Source organism: Lucilia sericata, unplaced genomic scaffold (assembly GCF_015586225.1).
Source record: "Lucilia sericata isolate MDLA Ls3-8-SP2 unplaced genomic scaffold, ASM1558622v1 Contig000107F_arrow, whole genome shotgun sequence".
Taxonomy (NCBI): Eukaryota; Metazoa; Arthropoda; class Insecta; order Diptera; family Calliphoridae; genus Lucilia; species Lucilia sericata.
Genome location: NW_023994139.1, coordinates 244,115 through 266,164, shown reverse-complemented (window position 1 = coordinate 266,164; position 22,050 = coordinate 244,115). Strand labels below are relative to the sequence as shown.

General features: G+C 36.1%; 1 protein-coding gene across 1 annotated transcript; it reads left to right on the top strand.

The window, feature by feature from the left end:
• The first annotated feature begins 3,927 nt into the window (after positions 1-3,927).
• Positions 3,928-4,957, top strand: LOC119600203. The gene is made up of 2 exons (XM_037950300.1): positions 3,928-4,263; positions 4,324-4,957. Exon 2 carries the CDS (start codon positions 4,409-4,411, stop codon positions 4,757-4,759), a length of 351 nt encoding a protein of 116 aa, XP_037806228.1. The 5' UTR covers positions 3,928-4,263; positions 4,324-4,408; the 3' UTR covers positions 4,760-4,957.
• The last annotated feature ends 17,093 nt before the right edge of the window (positions 4,958-22,050 follow it).

Here is a 22,050-nt window from a genome sequence, read left to right as displayed (position 1 = left end):
GATGGCTCTAAATTGGGGGACAAAGTGGGGCTGGGGTTCTATATTGAAGACCCAGAAACAGAAATATACCACCGTTTACCAAATCATAACACAAGCTTCCAAGCAGAAGTACGACCAATAACGGAATGTGTAAATTGGATAAGAATAAATATGGCGCCCACAGCGCTTAATATATTTACCGATAGCCAGAAGGCAATTAGGGCGATATCAGGCGATAGAACTAAATCTCTCTCAGAAGTAAGGTTCACATCATATGGGTACCAGCCCACTCGGGAGTAGTCGGTAACGAAAGGGCGAATGTAATAGCTTTAAAGCGAAAGGAGCTCGAGGCAGTTAACCTGACAAACGCGAAACCATTCGACGCAACAAAAGCTGAACTAAAAATATGGGTGAGAGAATCCCATAAGGCCTCTTGGAATAATGAAACAGTGGATAGAACCACGAAGATCCTATGGGGTGACCCTGATGAAAGCAAGACGAAAAATCTCCTCACAATGAGCAAGTCTGAAGTTAGTATGATGGTACATATTCTGAGTGGACACACAGGATTACGAGCACATCTATGCAAAATTGGACGTGCGGATTCAGACGAATATAGAGCATGTGGAGAGGACAGTGAAACTCTGGAGCACTTTCTTTGCCACTGGAAGTGATATTATTCCGGAAATAGCATTCCTGACTAACACTGATTGGAAGATTCTTAGGAATTACGTTCAGGGAACTGAGTTTATGAACACTGAAAAATAATTCATTCAGTGCCCTTTTTTTTTTTCATGATAAGGAGCGCACAACAGGCCCGATAGTGGCCTAGGTGTATTTCTTCGGATTTGTTGTAATATACATCTTCCTATCAACCTACCTACCTACAGCTGTAATTTTGTATTTTTAATGTTTAAATTTTAATGAAATAAACATTACTGTCGTTATATTAAAATAAAATTACGGGATTTGTTCGAAAATTCGAATATCAAAAACGAGTAAGCTCAGTGGAAACACATTGAAGAGGTTTTCGCAAATCTAGTAGATTTTAAGCCAGTGGAAACATAGTATAAGATTACAGAAATTTTTTAAATGTTCAACAATTTATGTTGCCGATAATCCTAATTGAGTACCGCCTTATTAAACTCTATGAATTTAACATTAACACCTTTTATTTAACATTATTATTTTTTGCTATTTTACTTTTTATATAAATGCGCTTATGTAGATCCACACATACAAAATGATTTTTGGTATGTAAATGAATAACGGTCAATAAGTTGAAGTCACGTAGTCAATCTATTAAAATATGTCTTTTTATTGTTTAAATATATAAACGACACATTCTTATAAGAAACAGAGACCGGTTCATTACAAAATTATTTTAAAGCGCATCCCTTCTTATTTTATAAATTAATAAAAACAAACTGAATTAATTATTGAATTAAATGGAAAGTGTTTATCAAATAATAAAAGAAGTTAGGCGCTGTTAAAAATTTGTAAATTTGTAATTATTGTTAACTTAACGCGCAAAAATGACCGATTCTCATAATAATAATGCAAATAATTGTAAAAAGTGTTTCGAAAAAGACACCGATGAGATGGTTCAATGTGACGACAATGTGAGGAATGTGATCAATGGTATCACTACGGATGTGTTGGAGTAAACAACAACGTGGCCAACGAAAGCTGGAGTTGCGAATATTGTAGAGGGGCATCATCTATAGCTCACGCAGTTCATGTTACCCACTCGTCAACACCTACAACTGATATGGCACAGCCAGTACACGTTTTAGGAAGTGCAGAAAGTGTTACACGCTCTCCTTCTATAACAACCACACCACCACCACCTGTTTCATATGCTATGCCACCGTTATCCACGATTTACTCAGCTCCGATAATGTCATACCTGCCATCCTCGACATGGCAGAATAGTTACCATCCAACGACACACACATTCACTCAACCATATAATTTTTCACTCCAATTTTTCGCAAATGCAAAGTCAAACACCTTCAACTACAAACGCACAAAATTTCGACAGTATTGCAAGGCAGCGAGATTTAGAACTTCAAAAACTTGAAGAAGAAATGCAAATGAAACGGCAGTATGTGGAAACAAAATATTATCTGAGTCAAATGAAACATCAACAGCACACAGGCAAGTAATTACATCAAGTTCGGGACCAGCTTTGACGTCAGTCACAAATATAGAACCAACAGCAGCACAGTTAGCAGCAAGACAGTCTATTCCAAAACAGTTGCCAACCTTTAACGGAGATCCAGATGATTGGCCATTGTTCATTAGTAGCTTTGAAAACCGTACGTCCTTGGCAGGTTACACAGACGCTGAAAATTTGATAAGGCTGCAATCGGCTCTCAAATGTAAGGCTCGCGATATGGTGAAAAACAATCTGCTAGTGCCACAAATGGTGCCTGAAATCATTCGGACACTACGTATGTGTTTTGGCAGACCTGAACACATCCTGAATATGCGATGTGTGTACGTAATATATGCGCAACGATGGAATGTTGCCAGATGCAATCCCACCTCAACAATCCTTTACTAGTAAAAGAGCTAGTCGACAAACTTCCAAGCAACCATAAATTGACCTGGGCGATGTGTTACAAATATGATCGTGTTCCCATTATAAAATCATTTAGTGATTGGTTGTATTATATGGCGGAAGCCGCTAGCAACGTTACTCCGTTGTTTGTAAAAAATGGAGCTTCAGTGAATACTCATAATTTTGATGAGGAGAGTAAAGAGTCCAGTGGTAATGAAATTAACAAAATCGCAGTAAGTACCACATGTATTGTATGCAATCACTGTTGCTAATTTAGCTATTTTCTCGTCAAATCTAGCGATTTTTAATCCCATTTTGCGGGGAAAAATATTATTTAGCTATTAGCGGGAAATCTAGCGATTTTTCTTTAGATTTTAAGGCATTTTTTATTTTATATATAAATATATTTTGATAATATCGCTTAAAAGTTGCTACGAATGACGATATTTACATATATGTATGTATATAAAAATATGCATTCAATGTAAGTTATTTGAGTTTTAGCTGTGTGTATTTTGAATGTTCTGAAGAACATAATTAGGAGCAAATATTTGTGCGTACAGGTAAAGTTATACGAAAAACTTTAAAAGGGGTATATTTTGTTGTACTCAATTAAAAAACGAATATTTAATTATTCTAGTCTTTTAGTAAATAAGTGATATGATAATAAAATTTACCATAATTCTAAAAATTAGTGAACATTGGAAATAAGTGACGAAAGGATCGATCCATAAAGTCCTAAAAATTTACAACATTTCTAAGGCGTATAGGGCCGCATATCGATATTGCAGATAAACTTCCCACAAAAGGAGTGTATAATAATAATCTTGGGTGCCCCGGTAGGCTAGTTGGTAGTGTGCTAGCCTGTCAGTCTGGGGGTTGTGGGTTCGATTCCCAGCAGAGATCCTGGTCTGATACACTACAACCCTGCTCGGTAAATTAGGTTAGAATACAATTTGTAATTGTATTGTAATGGAAAAATAAATAATACTCTTATGCCGAAAATAAAGGATCTATCCATAAAGGCCAGCATTTCGAAATTCAATTTATCTTAAAACATTTCTAAAGCAATCTGTATAGGGTCGCATATCGAAATTAACCTCAACTTGACATTTTTCCTAACCCAAAGTGAAAATATTTAACATAAAAAAGATTCTCTTATGTGTTTGTTATAAGATGTGTTTGTATCACTATCCTATTCCTACGTATGTATATAGATTTTAGCGATAAATCGCTGACTTTTTAGATTAATATAAAAAATCTGAAAAATTTAGCTAGTTTTTTTAGCTATTTCTTTTCAGAATCATATAATAAATATTATTTTGACGATTTATCGCTAAATTTTTCAAAATGTCTTGAATTTAGCTATTTTTCAGTCGACTTTAGCGATATTTTTGGGGAAAAAGTTGGCAACAGTGTATGCAATGACGGTAGCCACAAAGTAGTTCAATGTGACGTTTTTAAAAGCATGTCGTTAAATCGTAAGTGGGGATGTGTAAAAGCTAAAAACTTATGTCGACAATGCTTGGGAAGACATAGACACAAATGCAATATAAAGAAAGAATGTGGGATAGATGGATGTAAATATAAGCACAATCCGTTGCTGCATAAAAATGTAAACGTACAAAACACCACATCAAGTGCAGCACAAAGTGACCAACAAAATTCAGTACTGAATGCGCACAGCAATAATTTCGATGAGTCCCAACCACTATTTCGTATAATACACATAAATATACATGCTCAAAACAAAATTAAAAAAGTTTATGCATTTCTAGATGAAGAATCTGCAGTGACACTAATAGAAAAAAGTATTTTTGAAGAATTGGGTCTTCAGGGCAAGAGTGAACCCCTGTGTTTAAGATGACCGGCGACACTACTCGTACGGAAGACGACTCAGTAAAGGCAACAATTACTATATCGAGTGTTACCAACAATAAACAATTTAAGTTGAACGCAGTTCACACTGTAAATAATTTGGGGCTTTCGCCACAAACTATCGACGCCGATGAAATTTCAAGAAGATACCCATATTTGTCGAAGCTACCAATACAATCGTATAGCAATGCTATACCAGCAATACTGATTGGTGCCGATAACTGGAAATTAGCCGTCCCTCTTAAAATACGAGAAGGCTCTTGGAATCAACCAATTGCATCTAAGACTCGGCTGGGCTGGGCCCTGCAAGGCAGTAGAATGAAGGACACCGATTAATTCCCTATAAATGTCCATTTTTGCGACTGTCAAAAAAGGCTCCACGATATAGTAAAAGAAACGTTTAACATAGAATCAACTCGTCAAATGCAGCTGCTTTCTTACGACGACAACAAAGCTTTGGCAATTAAAACAAGTTAGAGTGCTATATTCGGCTGAACCGAATCTTAAATACCCTCCACCAGATACTTTTATATTAATACTTTTCTAATTGATCAAACATTTGTAGAAATAAGTTAACTCATATCTTAAATAGAAAAATCTCAAGATTTAAACAGCTTAAATATATTACAATTCCAAGATTTATTGAACATTACAAACGCCATTTTCTTTATATTTTTATAGCGCTTAGCGATATTTAGAAATTTGCATGTATGCATGTGTGTGAAAGATTTAAGGATTTTCAAAATACATATATATAATTTTGTTCTCCACAAATTGATAATGCAACTAGTTAAATACGGTTAAAGCGCTTTCAGGGGCAGGACCTAGTATGGAAGATATGACCAATTATAGACTGATCGTAAAAAATTCTTTAAGCAAAATTTCTGAACATAAAAGCTATGTTTCAGTAAAATTTTGTATCTATATCGTAATTCAGTAATAAGTAATGTGTGTTTAAGTGATTTTCTGAAGGGAACCTTGTATGGGACCATACAATGTTATGAACCGATCATGAAAATATCTTGAAATAGAATTTTTGTATACAAAACTAATATTTGTGCCAAATTTTGTATCAATAGCTTGACTTGGTAATGAGTAATGTGCGTTTAACAGATTTTCGTAAAAGGACCTTGTATGGGAGCTATGACCAATTATGTATATAAAGAAAAAATTTCAAAATTCTGTATCCATATCATTATTTGGTAATGAATATTGAGCATTTAAGTGATTTTCTGGAAGAGACCTAGTATGAGAGCTATGACCAAATATGGGCCGAACGTAAAACAATTTTATAGTGTAATTTATGTATATAAGAGCAATATTTGTGCTAAATGTATGGATATCTTATTTAAGTAATGAGTTATGCGCGTTTAAGTGATTTTCGGGAGGGGACCTTGTATGGGAGCTATGAGCAATTATGGACCGATCGGAAAAAAATTTCACAGTAATATTTCTGTGCATATGAGTAATATTTGTACCAAATTGTATATGGATATCTTAATTTAGTAATGAGTTATGCACGTTTAAGTGATTTTCGGGAGGGGACCTTGTATGGGAGCTATGACCAATTATGGACCGATCGGAAAAACTTTCACAGTAATATTTCTATGGATATGGACAATACTTGTACCAAATTTGATATGGATATCTTAATTTAGTAATGAGTTATGCACGTTTAAGTGATTTTCGGGAGGGGAGCTATGACCAATTATGGACCGATCGGAAAAACTTTCACAGTAATATTTCTATGCATATGGACAATACTTGTACCAAATTTGATATGGATATCTTATTTAAGTAATGAGTTATGCGCGTTTAAGTGATTTTGGGGAGGGGACCTTATATGGGAGCTATGACCAATTTTGGACCGATCGGAAACAACTTTCACAGTAATATTTCTATGCATATGAGCAATACTTATACCAAATTTTATATGGATATCTTAATTTAGTAATGAGTTATGCGTGTTTAAGTGATTTTCGGGAGGGGACCTTGTATGGGAGCTATGACCAATTTTGGACCGATCGGAAAAAAATTTCACAGTAATATTTCTGTGCATATGAATAATACTTGTACCAAATTTTAAATGGATATCTTAATTTAGTAATGAGTTATGCGCGTTTAAGTGATTTTCGGGAGGGGACCTTGTATGGGAGCTATGACCAATTTTGGACCAATCGGAAAAAAATTTCACAGTAATATTTCTGTGCATATGAATAATACTTGTACCAAATTTTAAATGGATATCTTAATTTAGTAATGAGTTATGCGCGTTTAAGTGATTTTCGGGAGGGGACCTTGTATGGGAACTATGACCAATTATGGACCGATCGGAAAAAACTTTCGCAGTAATATTTCTATGCATATGAGCAATACTTATACCAAATTTTATATGGATATCTTAATTTAGTAATGAGTTATGCGCGTTTAAGTGATTTTCGGGAGGGGACCTTGTTTGGGAGCTATGTCCAATTATGGACCAATGCAAAAAGTGTTTTCTCTGTATGAATTCTATTGACGTAAGACTTTAATTTGCAAAGTTTTGTGAAGATGTCGACATTGTGGCGGAAGTTATTAACAAAAAACCCATTTTACGGGAATATGTACTTTTGTATGGGAGGTATATGAAATTTTGGACCGATGCTAACAATTTTTAGCAGGGATCAAGATCTTGTGTAGAAACTTATGTATGGTGATTTTCATGAATTTATCTTGCATGGTTTACGAGAAATTTACATCAGAATGTGTAAAAAATGCTTATTTTTTTCGAGGTTGTTTTAAATTTTGATTCATAACTCTTCCCGGTGTGAACCGATTTTGTTCATTTTCAATACCAAACTGCTTAGGACAACAATGAATATTTTTGGTGAATTTGGTTTACTTCCTTTGCTTCGTTTTAACGTGAGCGTGTTTTAGGCAGACAGACAGACGGACAGACGGACATAGCTAAATCGACTCAGAATTTGATAAGGACCCAGAATATATATACTTTGTTGGGTCTCAGATGAATATTTCTTGGTGTTACACACGGAATGACAAAGTTATATATACCCTCTATCACCACTGATGGTGGTGGAGGGTATAAAAAAAAACATGTAAAAAAGTCGATGGCCATTATGAAGTTGGTTTGTTGAGGCGCAACCAAAATATACGTTTACCAGACAGTTATAATCACGCCCTTAATCGCCTGAACTGCCTGCAAAAAAAGTTCTTTAAAACCCCCTTATTAAAAGCAACTATACAGTCACAAATTGATAATCTCGTCTTAAAAGGTTATGCCAAAAAACTCACCCCGAAAGAACTAGAAGTGCATCATAAAAAGACCTGGTATTTGCCGATAAAAACATAAAATCATTATGTTGACGACTTTATCGACAGCGAATGTGACGACAACCAGGAGCTGGAATTGGCGATTCACGTGAGAGAAATTCATGAAGCCGGTGGTTTCAAGATGCACAATTGGACATCTATCTCAGAAGTTGTCTTAAAGGAGTTACATGGAAGCGCACCATCTGAGCAATCGATGAAAGACTGGGGCTCAACCACTAAAATATTAGGTTTGTATTGGGACCCAAATAATGATGAATTTAGATATATTTGCAGATTTGCAAGATTACACCGTGATATACTAAATCAGTCATTGACACCGACCAAGCGCGAAACTCTACAAGTCCTGATGTCCATATTCGATCCCCTTGGATCTGTCCTGCTACACAATAGGCCTAAAAATACTTATTCAAGAAATATGGCGGACTGGTATAGCATGGGATGAGGAACTTACGGACACTTTAGACAAACGCTGGTGCAGTTGGAAGTCCACAATTCAACAAATAACGTCCATAAGAATACCTCGATGCTACTCTCCAACGATGCAGACAGCAGACGAAGTCCAACTGCATACTTTCGTAGATGCCAGCGAAAACGCTTATGCTGCCATATGTTATCTGCGCATCACGAAAAACAATGTTATAACTGTCTCTCTAGTTGCAGCCAAGAGCAAAGTGGCACCACTTAAACAACTCTCAATTCCAAAGCTCGAGCTGCAAGCTGCTCTACTTGGCACGAGACTTGCAAAAACTGTACAAGAAGTAAGTCGAATAAATGCTAACTCTCAATTTTGGTGGAGCGATGCAAAAACAGTTTTGAGGTAGTTACAAATAGACCCAAAAAAGTTTCAGCAATTTGTGATGCATCGTGTAGGCGAGATTCTTGAGAACACAAACGTCAACCAGTGGAGATGGGTTCCATCAAAACAAAATCCCGCCGACCTTGCCACCAAAGTACCAACTCCATCAAATACACAAATGTGGTTTGATGGTCCCAAATTTTTACGCTCCGATGTTAATGAATGGCCACAATGCGATGACTTCGGAATGGTAAATGAAACAGAAATGAAACGCAGCGCATTAGTAATTGAAAGCGTCCATAAGACTAAACTCAACATTGAATACTTTTCTAATTGGAAGCGTTTGTACCGTGCTGTAGCTACTTTCTTTTTGTACTGCCACAAGCTAAATAAATTAACAAAAGATAAAATTATAAACACAAATTTAAAAGTCGATTGTGCCATGATCGAAAAGGCAAAAGCATTTTTAATGAGATATGCACAGCTTGACGAATACAGTAACGAAATATCTAGTCTGATACGCAATAAACTTATTGGAAAAACAAGTAAGTTGATCTCCCTTAATGTGTACCTAGACAAAATTGGCATTCTTAGATGCAGGGGAAGAGCTGAGTACCTCAATAATCATGGGGACGCTATTGTGTTGCCCCCTTATCTTCACGTGACATTTTTATTAGTACGTCACTTTCACGAAATGTTTCGTCATCAAAATCATGAAACAGCGCTAAATGAAATTAGAAGTGAATACTACATTCCAAAACTGCGTGTTCTGTTTAGAAAAGTACGGAGAATGTGTCAATGGTGCAAAATCAATTACGCCAAACCACTAGTGCCACAAATAGCTGCGCTGCCAATAGCAAGACTCGCTGCGTTCGAACGCCCATTTACCTATGTAGGCGTGGATTATTTCGGCCCGTTAAACATTGCAGTTGGCAGAAGACATGAAAAAAGATGGGGTGTAATTTTCACCTGCCTAACAGTACGTGCCATACACATCGAGGTGTCACACAGTCTAGACAGAAGTTCAGTGTATTCAGATAACGGCACCAATTTTAAAGCCGCTGAAAAGATATTGTGTTGTCAACTAAAGAATGTTAATTCGTCCATAATCCAGAAAAAATTCGAACAAATTAAATGGAAATTCAACCCTCCAGCAGCTTCCCACATGGGCGGAGCTTAGGAAAGGTTAGTCAAGTCAATTAAGAGTGTTCTATATAGCATTTGCCCAACAATGAAATTTAGCGATGAAAGTTTAAAATGTGCGCTATGTGAGGTAGAGTTTACGATCAATAGTCGACCACTCACGTTTGTTTCAATTGAATGTGGTGACGATGAAGCCATTACACCCAACCACCTATTGCTTGGCTCATCAAATGGCTATAAACCAATTGCAGATGGAAACATGGATCTTCGACAACGATGGTATAAGACTCAAGAGTTCGCTGATCAATTCTGGCGTAGGTGGCTAAAAGAGTATGTGCCCATAATCTCTCGAAGAAGTAAATGGTTTATAAAACAACCAGCTATAAAAGTAGGCGATGTAGTCATTATTGTGGATCCAGATCTGCCGAGGAATTGCTGGCCCAAAGGCGTAGTAGTGGGCGTTTCGATTGCGAAAGATGGCCAAGTTAGAAGAGCGACGGTGAAAACTGAAAAAAGCATTCTACAACGACCAGTGGCAAAGTTAGCAGGATTGGATATTGGCGGCCCTTCGAATAGTAAACTCGACCCACCTGACTCGTTTACGGAGGAGGGAACTGTTGCCGCTAATCATAATAATTAACATCTTTTATTTAACATTATTATTTTTTTTTTGCTATTTTACTTTTTATATAAATGCGCTTATGTAGATCCACACATACAAAATATATTTTTTGGTATGTAAATGAATAACGGTCAATAAGTTGAAGTCACGTAGTCAATCTATTAAAATATGTCTTTTTATTGTTTAAATATATAAACGACACATTCTTATAAGAAACAGAGACCGGTTCATTACAAAATTAATTTAAAGCGCATACCTTCTTATTTTATAAATTAATAAAAACAAACTGAATTAATTACTGAAATAAATGGAAAGGGTTTATCAAATAATAAAAGAAGTTAGGCGCTGTTAAAAATTTGTAATTATTTGCAGTGACAATTTATGTGTTTGATTTAGTAATCCAAAGACTTATGCCCGAATTCAGAAAGAAGAAAAGGAAACAATTTTTAAAATTTTGTATGAAAACTACTCAGTTTTTGTTAGTGTTTTTCATATAAAATTTTAAATATTTTAGATTTTACTTTCTGATCCTTTAAATACTTTAAGTTTTTTGTTTTTTATTACAATAAGCTTTTAAAGCATTTGATTTACATTAAATAATAATATGTAAAGGTTTTTGTTTAAACTATTGATTTTATTTAAAATAATATTTGATTTTATTTCAATTAAACTTTTATGTTGTTTAAAAATTGGTTTTATTGAAGAAAGTACATAATTTGTATATAGTCCAAAAGGTGTATTATATCAGGATTCAGTTATAGTCCATAAAGTGGCTTAAAAAGAAATTCGGTTATAGTCCTAATTCGCTTATAGTCCACAAAAATTGTGGAACTGTAGTTGTGGACTATAAGCGAAAATTACTGTAGTGAAAAACCTCTTTTTACAGCTTAGTGCAAATTTTTTTTTCCACTAACAGGATAGTCGAAAATATAATCATTCACTAATGTTAATGGAACTCAAATACATATCGAGCCCTTTTTGCAAAATGGACGTAACCGAAATGATTATCAATTTCCTTTTTTTTTATAGAAATCTATAATTTAGGTTTATTCATTCACTAATGTTAATGGAACTCACTCGGGGGAGTTTTCCAGATTTTTCCTACCGAGCGCGTCCCCGGGGGGCGGATATGGGGTGGTGATGGACCATCTGTCCTCTCCCAGCTTTAATTTCACTTAAGCTGAGGGAGGGCAGATTGTCCACCACCTGGGAATATTATATTCCCCGCGGACCAAAAAACTGGAAAAAAAAACAAATATGGAAAATAAAAATAAAAAGATAAAAGTTACGGTGCAGGGCCTAAATAACCCAGTACCGGCGGCAAGTGTTGATCTACTCGCGAGTCACGTGTCGTCGTCATCCTGCAATCGTGAGCAGAATACTACTACGGAGGTGGGTACCTTGGCCTCCGTGGCGGACAATGCGTCAAGTGTACAGCATGCCGCTGGCAAAAATATAGGGGTGAAAGAGAAGGATGTACTCGGAGAGAGCTCTAAGCTACCTCAGCCTTTAAATATAGGTGAGGGTTCCGACTCTGAATCCTCAGATGATAATAATAATAATACCATTATAGCAAATCCCAAAAAGGATGAAGTAGAGCAAATGGTGAAAGAGGTGAGTGATAGCATAGCTAAACTACCTTTTACTAAGAAAAGACTTTCTGGAGCACAGAGGAGGAAGTTGAAAAAGATGCTTCAGGAAATCATAGTTAGACAATCCCACGACACTCCAAAGGAAAAATCGGACTCTCTCACAAGATCTGAGGCAAAAAGGATCAGGTCTCCCGAGGAGTTGACAACTGAGAATAAACCTAAGAAGAAAAAGAGCTCCCCGTCTTCTAATACACAGTCGAAGCCAAGCCATACTTCACTCAAAGGAATCTCAAGTGAGAATCCTGCGAGTAAGGGTGACAACGCCAAGCCAGATATTCCGAAGACGAACACGTCGGCGAAATCAACCTCGAAGGTAAGGGAATCTCAAAAGAAGCCCCGAAAAACGAGGAAGAAGAAGCTAGACGGAGGAAAAGGAAAAGAGCCGCCATCTTACGCCAAAGTTGCCAGAAGTAGGCACCGGGACGATCTCTGCTATGCAGTTTACGATGCCGGTAATCCGACAGGCAAAATTCCAATAGACCAACAGAGTAAAATAGAAGACCTGGTCAACAATAAGATAGTGGACCATGCAATCGCTTCAAAGGGCAAACAACCAATAGAGAGCGAGAGCTGCGAGTTCAGCATGGGCGTGATGTTGATGAGGTTGGCATCTCACCAATGTGTTAGCACCCTAAAGAACTTGGTGGAAAGTATCCCTCCTCCTTGGGACGGCGCTAGGCTGGGACTGGCAAAGAAGAGCGAGCTTCCGGTGCTCCTAAAGTCCACTGTCTACATAAAAGGATGGGGCAGTAAACTGGCTAATGAACGTATACTGGAAATTCTTGGAGGTCAAAATGCTGAGCTGGCCGTGGAAAAATGGGATGTCTTTTACAGGAAAGAAGAACCTGAGGGAACTTTATTTGTAATAGGTATCGACCAGAAATCCATGGCTAGTCTTGCCAAGAATAAAGGTAGGGCTTACTTCGCCTCTAAATCTGTCATATTCAAAATTGGGAAGGTGCCGATTAGAAGGGCTGTTACAACAAGCCTCGAAAAGGACACTAAAAAACCTAAGACCACAGTATCCACTACTGATAACGTTGAGGAGTCAAATCCTAAAATCGAGGAATTTACCATTAACTCGCCAGAAGAAAGTGTAGTTGCCCTTTCCAAAATTGGGAAGGCGCCGATTGAAAGGGCTGTCAAAACCGGCCCCGACAAGGACACTAAAACACCTAAGACAGTACCCAAAGCATCATTAGCAAGTACTAGCAATGTTGAGGAGTCAAATCCTAAAAGCGAGGAGGAAATCACTCACCCGCCAGAAGACAGAACAGCAATGCTCTCCAGAATTGGGAATGTGTCTATTAAAAATATTGCTATTCCTATGCCTGATAAGGACACCGCAGTGCCATCAACAGTACTCACTGCATTAATAGCCACTTCAGGCTATCCGGAGGAGTCAAATCCAAAGAGCGAGGAGGTGACCACCAACTCGCTGGAAGACAGTTTAATGGATGACCATGATTGAGGTTATCCAAATAAACCTCCATCGGAGCGAGACAGCTACCAACGCTCTGATGGCTAAAATCAACACAGGTAAAATACATATAGCTTTAATCCTGGAACCTTGGACGATTCGTAACAAGGTTGCTGGATTAAATCACGTAAATTTCCAACTTTTCTACGCTGATACAGGATCTCGCCCGAGAACATGTATCTTATGTCACAAGAACTTATGTTTTCTCCTCTCAACAGGATTATCGACATCGGATGCAACGGTGATGAAGCAAGGTCGTGGCAACATATTCCTTGCATCTATTTACCTGCCTTTCGATTCTCCGACACTACCACCAACGTCGGATCTGATGAAACTGGTTGAAGAGGCACAAAGGAAAAATAAGAAAATTGTAATAGGTTGTGATGCCAACTCGCATCATGTAGCTTGGGGTAGTACAAACACCAATCGCAGGGGACAAGCCCTCATGGATTTCTTTAATACTAAAGGCTTGATAACATTGAACTTAGGTAATAAAGCTACCTTCGTCAATAGAATCAGAGAAGAAGTATTAGATATAACTATATGTTCAGAAGAGCTTATAAACGAAATTCAGGATTGGAGAGTTTCGGACGAGCACTCCTTTTCTGATCATCGGTACATAAGATTCAAAATACTAAGGCCACCACCAAAGCCGATAAAGTTTCGGAATAAGTCTAAAACTAATTGGACAATGTTCGGGACCTTACTAAAGAACCGTTTAGGTCAGGACACTTTTCAATGTCGAAATAAAGAGGATATAGATGCCAAAGTGGAAACGTTCACAAGTGCCCTGGTTGAATCGTTCGAGGACAGCTGCCCTCTGCGAGAGCGGAGATCTGCCCAGGAAAAACCCTGGGTAACTGGGGAGATCCGGAACCTTGGGAAGACTCTTCGCAAACTATTTAACCGGGATGAGTATCGTAATAAACTTGGTGAATATAAGAAAATCGTTCGAAAAGCCAAACGAGACTCCTGGAAACTTTTCTGTGAACAGGTAGATAGCGTAAATGACGTATCGAAGATAAAAAAATTCCTATCCAAAACTCATGTCCAACCGGAATCTATGATCGATGACACGGGCAGGAGGCTTGAGGATATGGAGGAGACAATGAAACTCCTAATGGATTCTCATTTCCCACCCGGTATATCGAATAACATAGATGAACCGATATTGGAGGAAGGGGAGGGTAACACGGAAATAGTTATTACAACTGACATGGTTAAAGTTGCAATCAAGAGCTTTGCTCCCTATAAAGCTGCAGGGCCGGATGGAATTTTCCCGGCATTTTGCAGATGGAGGCGGGACTGGTTTCCGTACATCTGTCACAGATATTCACTGCATGCTTAAAATTGGCATATACCCCAGTTAAATGGCAGGATGCAAGGGTAATATTTATACCCAAACTAGGGAAACCTAGCTATGCGACACCTAAGTCCTATCGACCGATAAGTCTTACGTCCTTCCTACTTAAAAACTTGGAACGGATAGTCGATAGCATGGTTAAAAGCAGCATACCAAACAATGACCTTAAATATAAGCAGCATGCTTATGTAAAGCAGCATACCATACAATGACCTTAAATATAAGCAGCATGCTTATGTAAAGGGACGATCGGTGGAAACCGCTTTAAATGAAGTTGTCCACTACATAGGTGAATCTTTCGATAGCAAACTGTATACACTGGCAGTATGCATTGACATCGAAGGCGCTTTCAATAACGTGCACACTGATACCCTTATCCAATCCCTAGACCAGTTTTATGTTGACCGGGTGCTCCGTAACTGGATCAACTACATGCTAAGGAACAGATGGATAAGCTGCGAGATGTACGATATAACTATCAGGATTAATAGCCTCCTAAGGACCCTAACCGAGAAAGGACTTAGACCTGTCTGCTATGCAGACGATGTCGTAATACTTTTAAAGGGAAAGGATCCAAATTACTTGTGTAGAAGAGCTGAGGAGGCTCTGAATACGGCCTTGAGCTGGGCTCAACCGAGAGGCCTCAATGTTAACCCGGCGAAGACGGAAATCTGTCTTTTCACAAGAAAGACAAAAATTTCTACATATACTGAACCTTGCTTCTTGGGCAAGAAGATACCGGTGACAGACAAAGTTAAGTACTTAGGTGTAATACTTGACCGGAAATTAAAATGGAAACACCACATAGAGGATAGGATCAACAAGGCACATCGGTGCTGGGCGATATGTAGGAGAACCATAGGCATGAAATGGGGTCTTAGTCCTGCTATGACAAATTGGCTTTATAAAAGTGTAATTAGACCAATTCTAGCTTATGCTTCAATAATCTGGTGGACTGCTTTGGACAAAAAGTGTAATATCAAACTACTACAGGGAGTTCAGCGTACATGCTGCTTGGGTATAAGTGGTGCCATGTGTACTACTTCAACCAAGGCTCTGGAAACGTTGCTAGATATTCCACCCATTGAAACATATATAAGATATGAGGCGGCGCTTACAGCCGAACGGCTCTTTACTTTAGGCGAACTGTCCAAAAACGGTTATAGGACACGTCATCAATGTATACTGGACACATTGGAAGGTTATACACATTCATCGGACGTGCCTGGTCGCATACCAGACACTGAATATGTCGGAAACTTTGAAACGCTAATCCCAGATAGAATGTCTTGGTCAAGCGGAACATTAGAGCAAATACCAGTAGGAATCCGTTGCTACACGGATGACTCTAAATTAGGGGACAAAGTGGGTCTGGGGTTCTATATTGAAGACCCAGAAACAGAAATATACCACCGTTTACCTAATCATAACGCAAGCTTCCAGGCAGAAGTACGAGCAATAACGGAATGTGTAAATTGGATTAGAATAAATATGGCGCCCACAGGGCTTAACATATTTACCGACAGCCAGAAGGCAATTTGTGCGATATCAGGTGATAGAATTAAATCTAAGACCGTATTGGATTGTAAGAAAGCTTTAACTGAATACTCTCCCAGAGGTAAGGTTCACATCATATGGGTACCAGGCCACTCGGGAGTAATCGGCAACGAAAGGGCGAATGTAATAGCTTTAAAGGGAAGGGAGCTCGATGTAGTTAACCTGACAAACGCAAAACCATTCGACGCAGCAAAAGCTGAATTAAAAATATGGATGAGAGAATCCCATAAGGCCTCTTGGAATAATGAAACGGTGGGTAGAACCACAAAGATTCTATGGGGTGACCCTGATGAGAGCAAGACGAGAAATCTTCTCAAAATGAGCAAGTCTGAGGTTAGTATGATGGTACGTATTCTCAGTGGACACACAGGATTACGAGCACATCTATACAAAATTGGACGTGCGAATTCAGACGAATGTAGAGCATGTGGAGAGCACAGTGAAACTCTGGAGCACTTTCTTTGCCATTGTCAGGCATTCGTCGAAGTTAGATCCAAGTATCTTGGAAGAGATGTTATTCCGGAAATAACATTCTTAACCAACACCGATTGGAAGATTTTTAGGAATTACGCCCAGGAAACTGAGTTTCTGAACATGGAAAAATAATACATTCAGTGAACAATTTTTTTTTTTTTCTTGAATTGGAGCGCACAACAGGCCCGATAGTGGCCTAGGTGTATTTCTTCGGATTTGATGTAGTATACATCCTCCTATCAACCTAACCTAACCTAATGGAACTCAAATACATATCGAGCCCTTTTTGCAAAATGGACGTAACCGACTTGATTATCGATTTTCGTTTTTTTATAGAAATCTATTTGCATTATCTCTGAAAATTTTGTAGCTATAGATCAAACAGTTTCATCTTTACAAGAAAAAGAAAAAAGACGTAAGTACACATTTATTTTCTGCTAATGAATTTTGTAATAGCAAGGTATCGGTTACATCTTAATTTTCTTTTAAAATATATTAAGTTTATAGAAAAATTTTGAACAAATTAACGTATTAATTTATGAGCTGAAATTTATAATTTTCTATAACTTTTTCTGAATTTATTTCATTCTAATTACATATTACATTGCACTTATATTATTACCATTTAAGCAACTCTTATATTTGGTTACAAGGTTGTGGATTTCGGAAGGCGGACCTATATATGGACTCTTAATGAATTGATACTACCAGAATTTACTTATTTATTCGATATATGGCGAATTATACTACCATGTGTGGATATTCATATGGATATCTGGGCGATTTTCAGAATACGGCCTTTAACGAGGGTTTTTGTCAATTGTGGACCGAGGTCTATTGAATTTAAACGACTGATTAGTTTCGAAAACAAATAATTTTTGTAGAATTTTATCATACTTTCTTAATTTGTGATGCGTTATTTTGGAATTCTGGTACTAAGGCCTACATATGACTTCGGTTAAATAGTTTGGTACTTTTTGAAAACATAATTTTTCTTGAGCAAATGAATGCAGATTTATGTATATCGTCCGAGTTTTATTTTTGATATACATACATATATGTCCAATTCACAAGCCTCGTGTATCTACGTATCGTGTGTAAAATAATTAAATATGTTTTAATAATATAAAAAATATTTAATATAAAATATTTAATGTAAAAAAAATATTTAATTTAAAAATGGTGTGTTTCGCACACACACATAAATCATAATTATATACAACAACAAACAAACAATAATATTGATAGTTTTGTTTTTGTTCTCATTTTCTATTTCTCTACTTTCTGGGGTATTTTTAATGATTTTTTAATTCTCTTTAGCAATTTTTAATACTGCATTACTTATTTTTTTGCAGATATGACCGAATGGAATATTAGATGCATTTTATATGATTTTTCACATCTATATGATTTTACACATCTATTATTGTAATCAAAATTTTACCCGAATCTGAAAAACAACTTAACGAATCAGTTAAAATGAATTAAATATTAATAATTTAATAAAGTTAATATCAAAACTAAAATTGAAAAATGAGTATTAACTTACATTCCCCATAATAACTTCCAAATATCTCAGAAAGTTTTTTTAAATAGGTATATTTCCAAAAAGAAACAAATTTAAATCTAAATATTTCTTAAATTGATATAAGTAAAGAAGTCTAAATGAAATTTACAAATTATAACTATTACTTTTAATTAAAATACCACCATTAAAAAATAAAATTTTTCATGCCTGTGTGTAGTGAATATGAGAGTACAAAATGTTCTCTTTTCTTATTTTTTGATCTTGCACCAACTGACCAATCATATTCGTCGCCGGGCTCTGATTTAAACTCACCGTATTTTGAAAACATAATTCTCGAAATGTCTATTCCTGGGCGAAAAAGGGGGAAATGGTATGTTTATATTACAACTTTCCATAAAGAAAGAATTTATTCCACTAAAATCGAAAAAGAAATTACAGTAGTTTTCCGATTTGACGAACATATATGTTGTCAGGACTGTTCGTAAAATTGAAAAGTTCGTTATATGCAGTACTATCTAAAAAGTGGGTTTTTGGTAGGAAAACAATTAAAAATAGGTACATAAAATATTTTTTATAAAAATTAATTCTTTTTTTATAAAAATAGCACAAAACACAAAATTCAGAATCTTATATACCCACCTTCAAACCATACTTGTGTGGAATTTCATCGCTGTATTTTTAATTCATTCATGAGCGTTAAAGTTATTTCTCCAAGTTCATCGCTACACTCGTATTTTTAAGCGAGTAATGAGCGTTGAAGTAATTTTCTGAAGGGGGCCTGATATGGGGTAGAGTCAATTATAGACTCCCATAAAATTTGTCAGAGATTTCGGTTAGTATAGAACATGTTTGTATCGAATTTCATCGTCGTACTCGTATTGTTAAGCGTGTAATGAGCGTTAAAGTCATTATGTGAAGGACGGACGGACATGGCTACATCGTCTTAGAATTTAATAAGGACCCAGAATGTGTTACCATTTTGGGTATAAAAGCACCACTTAAAACAACGGTATAGTTTTTTGCTACAACTTAGGTTATTTTTTATTTTTGATAAATGTCATTTTATCTTCATTTAAATAATAATATTTTTATTAGTTCGTTAAACAGAGTACAAAAAACAATTTTTGTTCGTTATTTAAGGTACTCAATAGCAAAAATTTGCTTGTTCGTTAAATGCGATGTTCGTAGAATTGAATGGTCGTTAAATCGGAAAACTACTGTAAATTTAACAAGTTAGAGTGCTATATTCGGCTGAGCCGAATCTTAAATACCCTCCACCAGATACTTTTATATTAATACTTTTCTAATTGATCAAACATTTGTAGAAATAAGTTAACTCATATCTTAAATAGAAAAATCTCAAGATTTAAACAGCTTAAATATATTACAATTCCAAGATTTATTGAACATTACAAACGCCATTTTCTTTATATTTTTATAGCGCTTAGCGATATTTAGAAATTTGCATGTATGCATGTGTGTGAAAGATTTAAGGATTTTCAAAATACATATATATAATTTTGTTCTCCACAAATTGATAATGCAACTAGTTAAATACGGTTAAAGCGCTTTCAGGGGCAGGACCTAGTATGGAAGATATGACCAATTATAGACTGATCGTAAAAAATTCTTTAAGCAAAATTTCTGTACATAAAAGCTATGTTTCAGTAAAATTTTGTATCTATATCGTAATTCAGTAATAAGTAATGTGTGTTTAAGTGATTTTCTGAAGGGAACCTTGTATGGGACCATACAATGTTATGAACCGATCATGAAAATATCTTGAAATAGAATTTTTGTATACAAAACTAATATTTGTGCCAAATTTTGTATCAATAGCTTGACTTGGTAATGAGTAATGTGCGTTTAACAGATTTTCGTAAAAGGACCTTGTATGGGAGCTATGACCAATTATGTATATAAAGAAAAAATTTCAAAATTCTGTATCCATATCATTATTTGGTAATGAATATTGAGCATTTAAGTGATTTTCTGGAAGAGACCTAGTATGAGAGCTATGACCAAATATGGGCCGAACGTAAAACAATTTTATAGTGTAATTTATGTATATAAGAGCAATATTTGTGCTAAATGTATGGATATCTTATTTAAGTAATGAGTTATGCGCGTTTAAGTGATTTTCGGGAGGGGACCTTGTATGGGAGCTATGAGCAATTATGGACCGATCGGAAAAAAATTTCACAGTAATATTTCTGTGCATATGAGTAATATTTGTACCAAATTGTATATGGATATCTTAATTTAGTAATGAGTTATGCATGTTTAAGTGATTTTCGGGAGGGGACCTTGTATGGGAGCTATGACCAATTATGGACCGATCGGAAAAACTTTCACAGTAATATTTCTATGCATATGGACAATACTTGTACCAAATTTGATATGGATATCTTATTTAAGTAATGAGTTATGCGCGTTTAAGTGATTTTGGGGAGGGGACCTTATATGGGAGCTATGACCAATTTTGGACCGATCGGAAACAACTTTCACAGTAATATTTCCATGCATATGAGCAATACTTATACCAAATTTTATATGGGTATCTTAATTTAGTAATGAGTTATGCGTGTTTAAGTGATTTTCGGGAGGGGACCTTGTATGGGAGCTACGACCAATTTTGGACCGATCGGAAACAACTTTCACGGTAATATTTCTATGCATATGAGCAATACTTATACCAAATTTTATATGGATATCTTAATTTAGTAATGAGTTATGCGTGTTTAAGTGATTTTCGGGAGGGGACCTTGTATGGGAACTATGACCAATTTTGGACCGATCGGAAAAAAATTTCACAGTAATATTTCTGTGCATATGAATAATACTTGTACCAAATTTTAAATGGATATCTTAATTTAGTAATGAGTTATGCGCGTTTAAGTGATTTTCGGGAGGGGACCTTGTTTGGGAGCTATGTCCAATTATGGACCAATGCAAAAAGTGTTTTCTCTGTATGAATTCTATTGACGTAAGACTTTAATTTGCAAAATTTTGTGAAGATATCGACATTGTGGCGGAAGTTATTAACAAAAAACCCATTTTACGGGAATATGTACTTTTGTATGGGAGGTATATGAAATTTTGGACCGATGCTAACAATTTTTAGCAGGGATCAAGATCTTGTGTAGAAACTTATGTATGGTGATTTTCATGAATTTATCTTGCATGGTTTACGAGAAATTTACATCAGAATGTGTAAAAAATGCTTATTTTTTTCGAGGTTGTTTTAAATTTTGATTCATAACTCTTCCCGGTGTGAACCGATTTTGTTCATTTTCAGACAGACAGACAGACGGACAGACGGACATAGCTAAATCGACTCAGAATTTGATAAGGACCCAGAATATATATACTTTGTTGGGTCTCAGATGAATATTTCTTGGTGTTACACACGGAATGACAAAGTTATATATACCCTCTATCACCACTGATGGTGGTGGAGGGTATAAAAAAGGTCTCTTTTTCAAAGAAAACTGTTAACTACTTTTTTGTGACAAATTTTCTTTAAGCTCCATTTCTTTTTTAATGCTGATGAATTGAAAAAAATAGTATTATTTTGAAGCAGAGCTTCATTAGATATTAATATTAATACCAATTTTTTTATATATATTTGGAATTCCATCTTCTGAAATCGTATGTCCTTTAAACTTTAAAATCCTTTTAC

Excerpts from the sequence above, each read along its gene's own strand:
- LOC119600203 (XM_037950300.1), top strand. The coding sequence starts at position 4,409 with ATGACCGGCGACACTACTCGTACGGAAGACGACTCAGTAAAGGCAACA.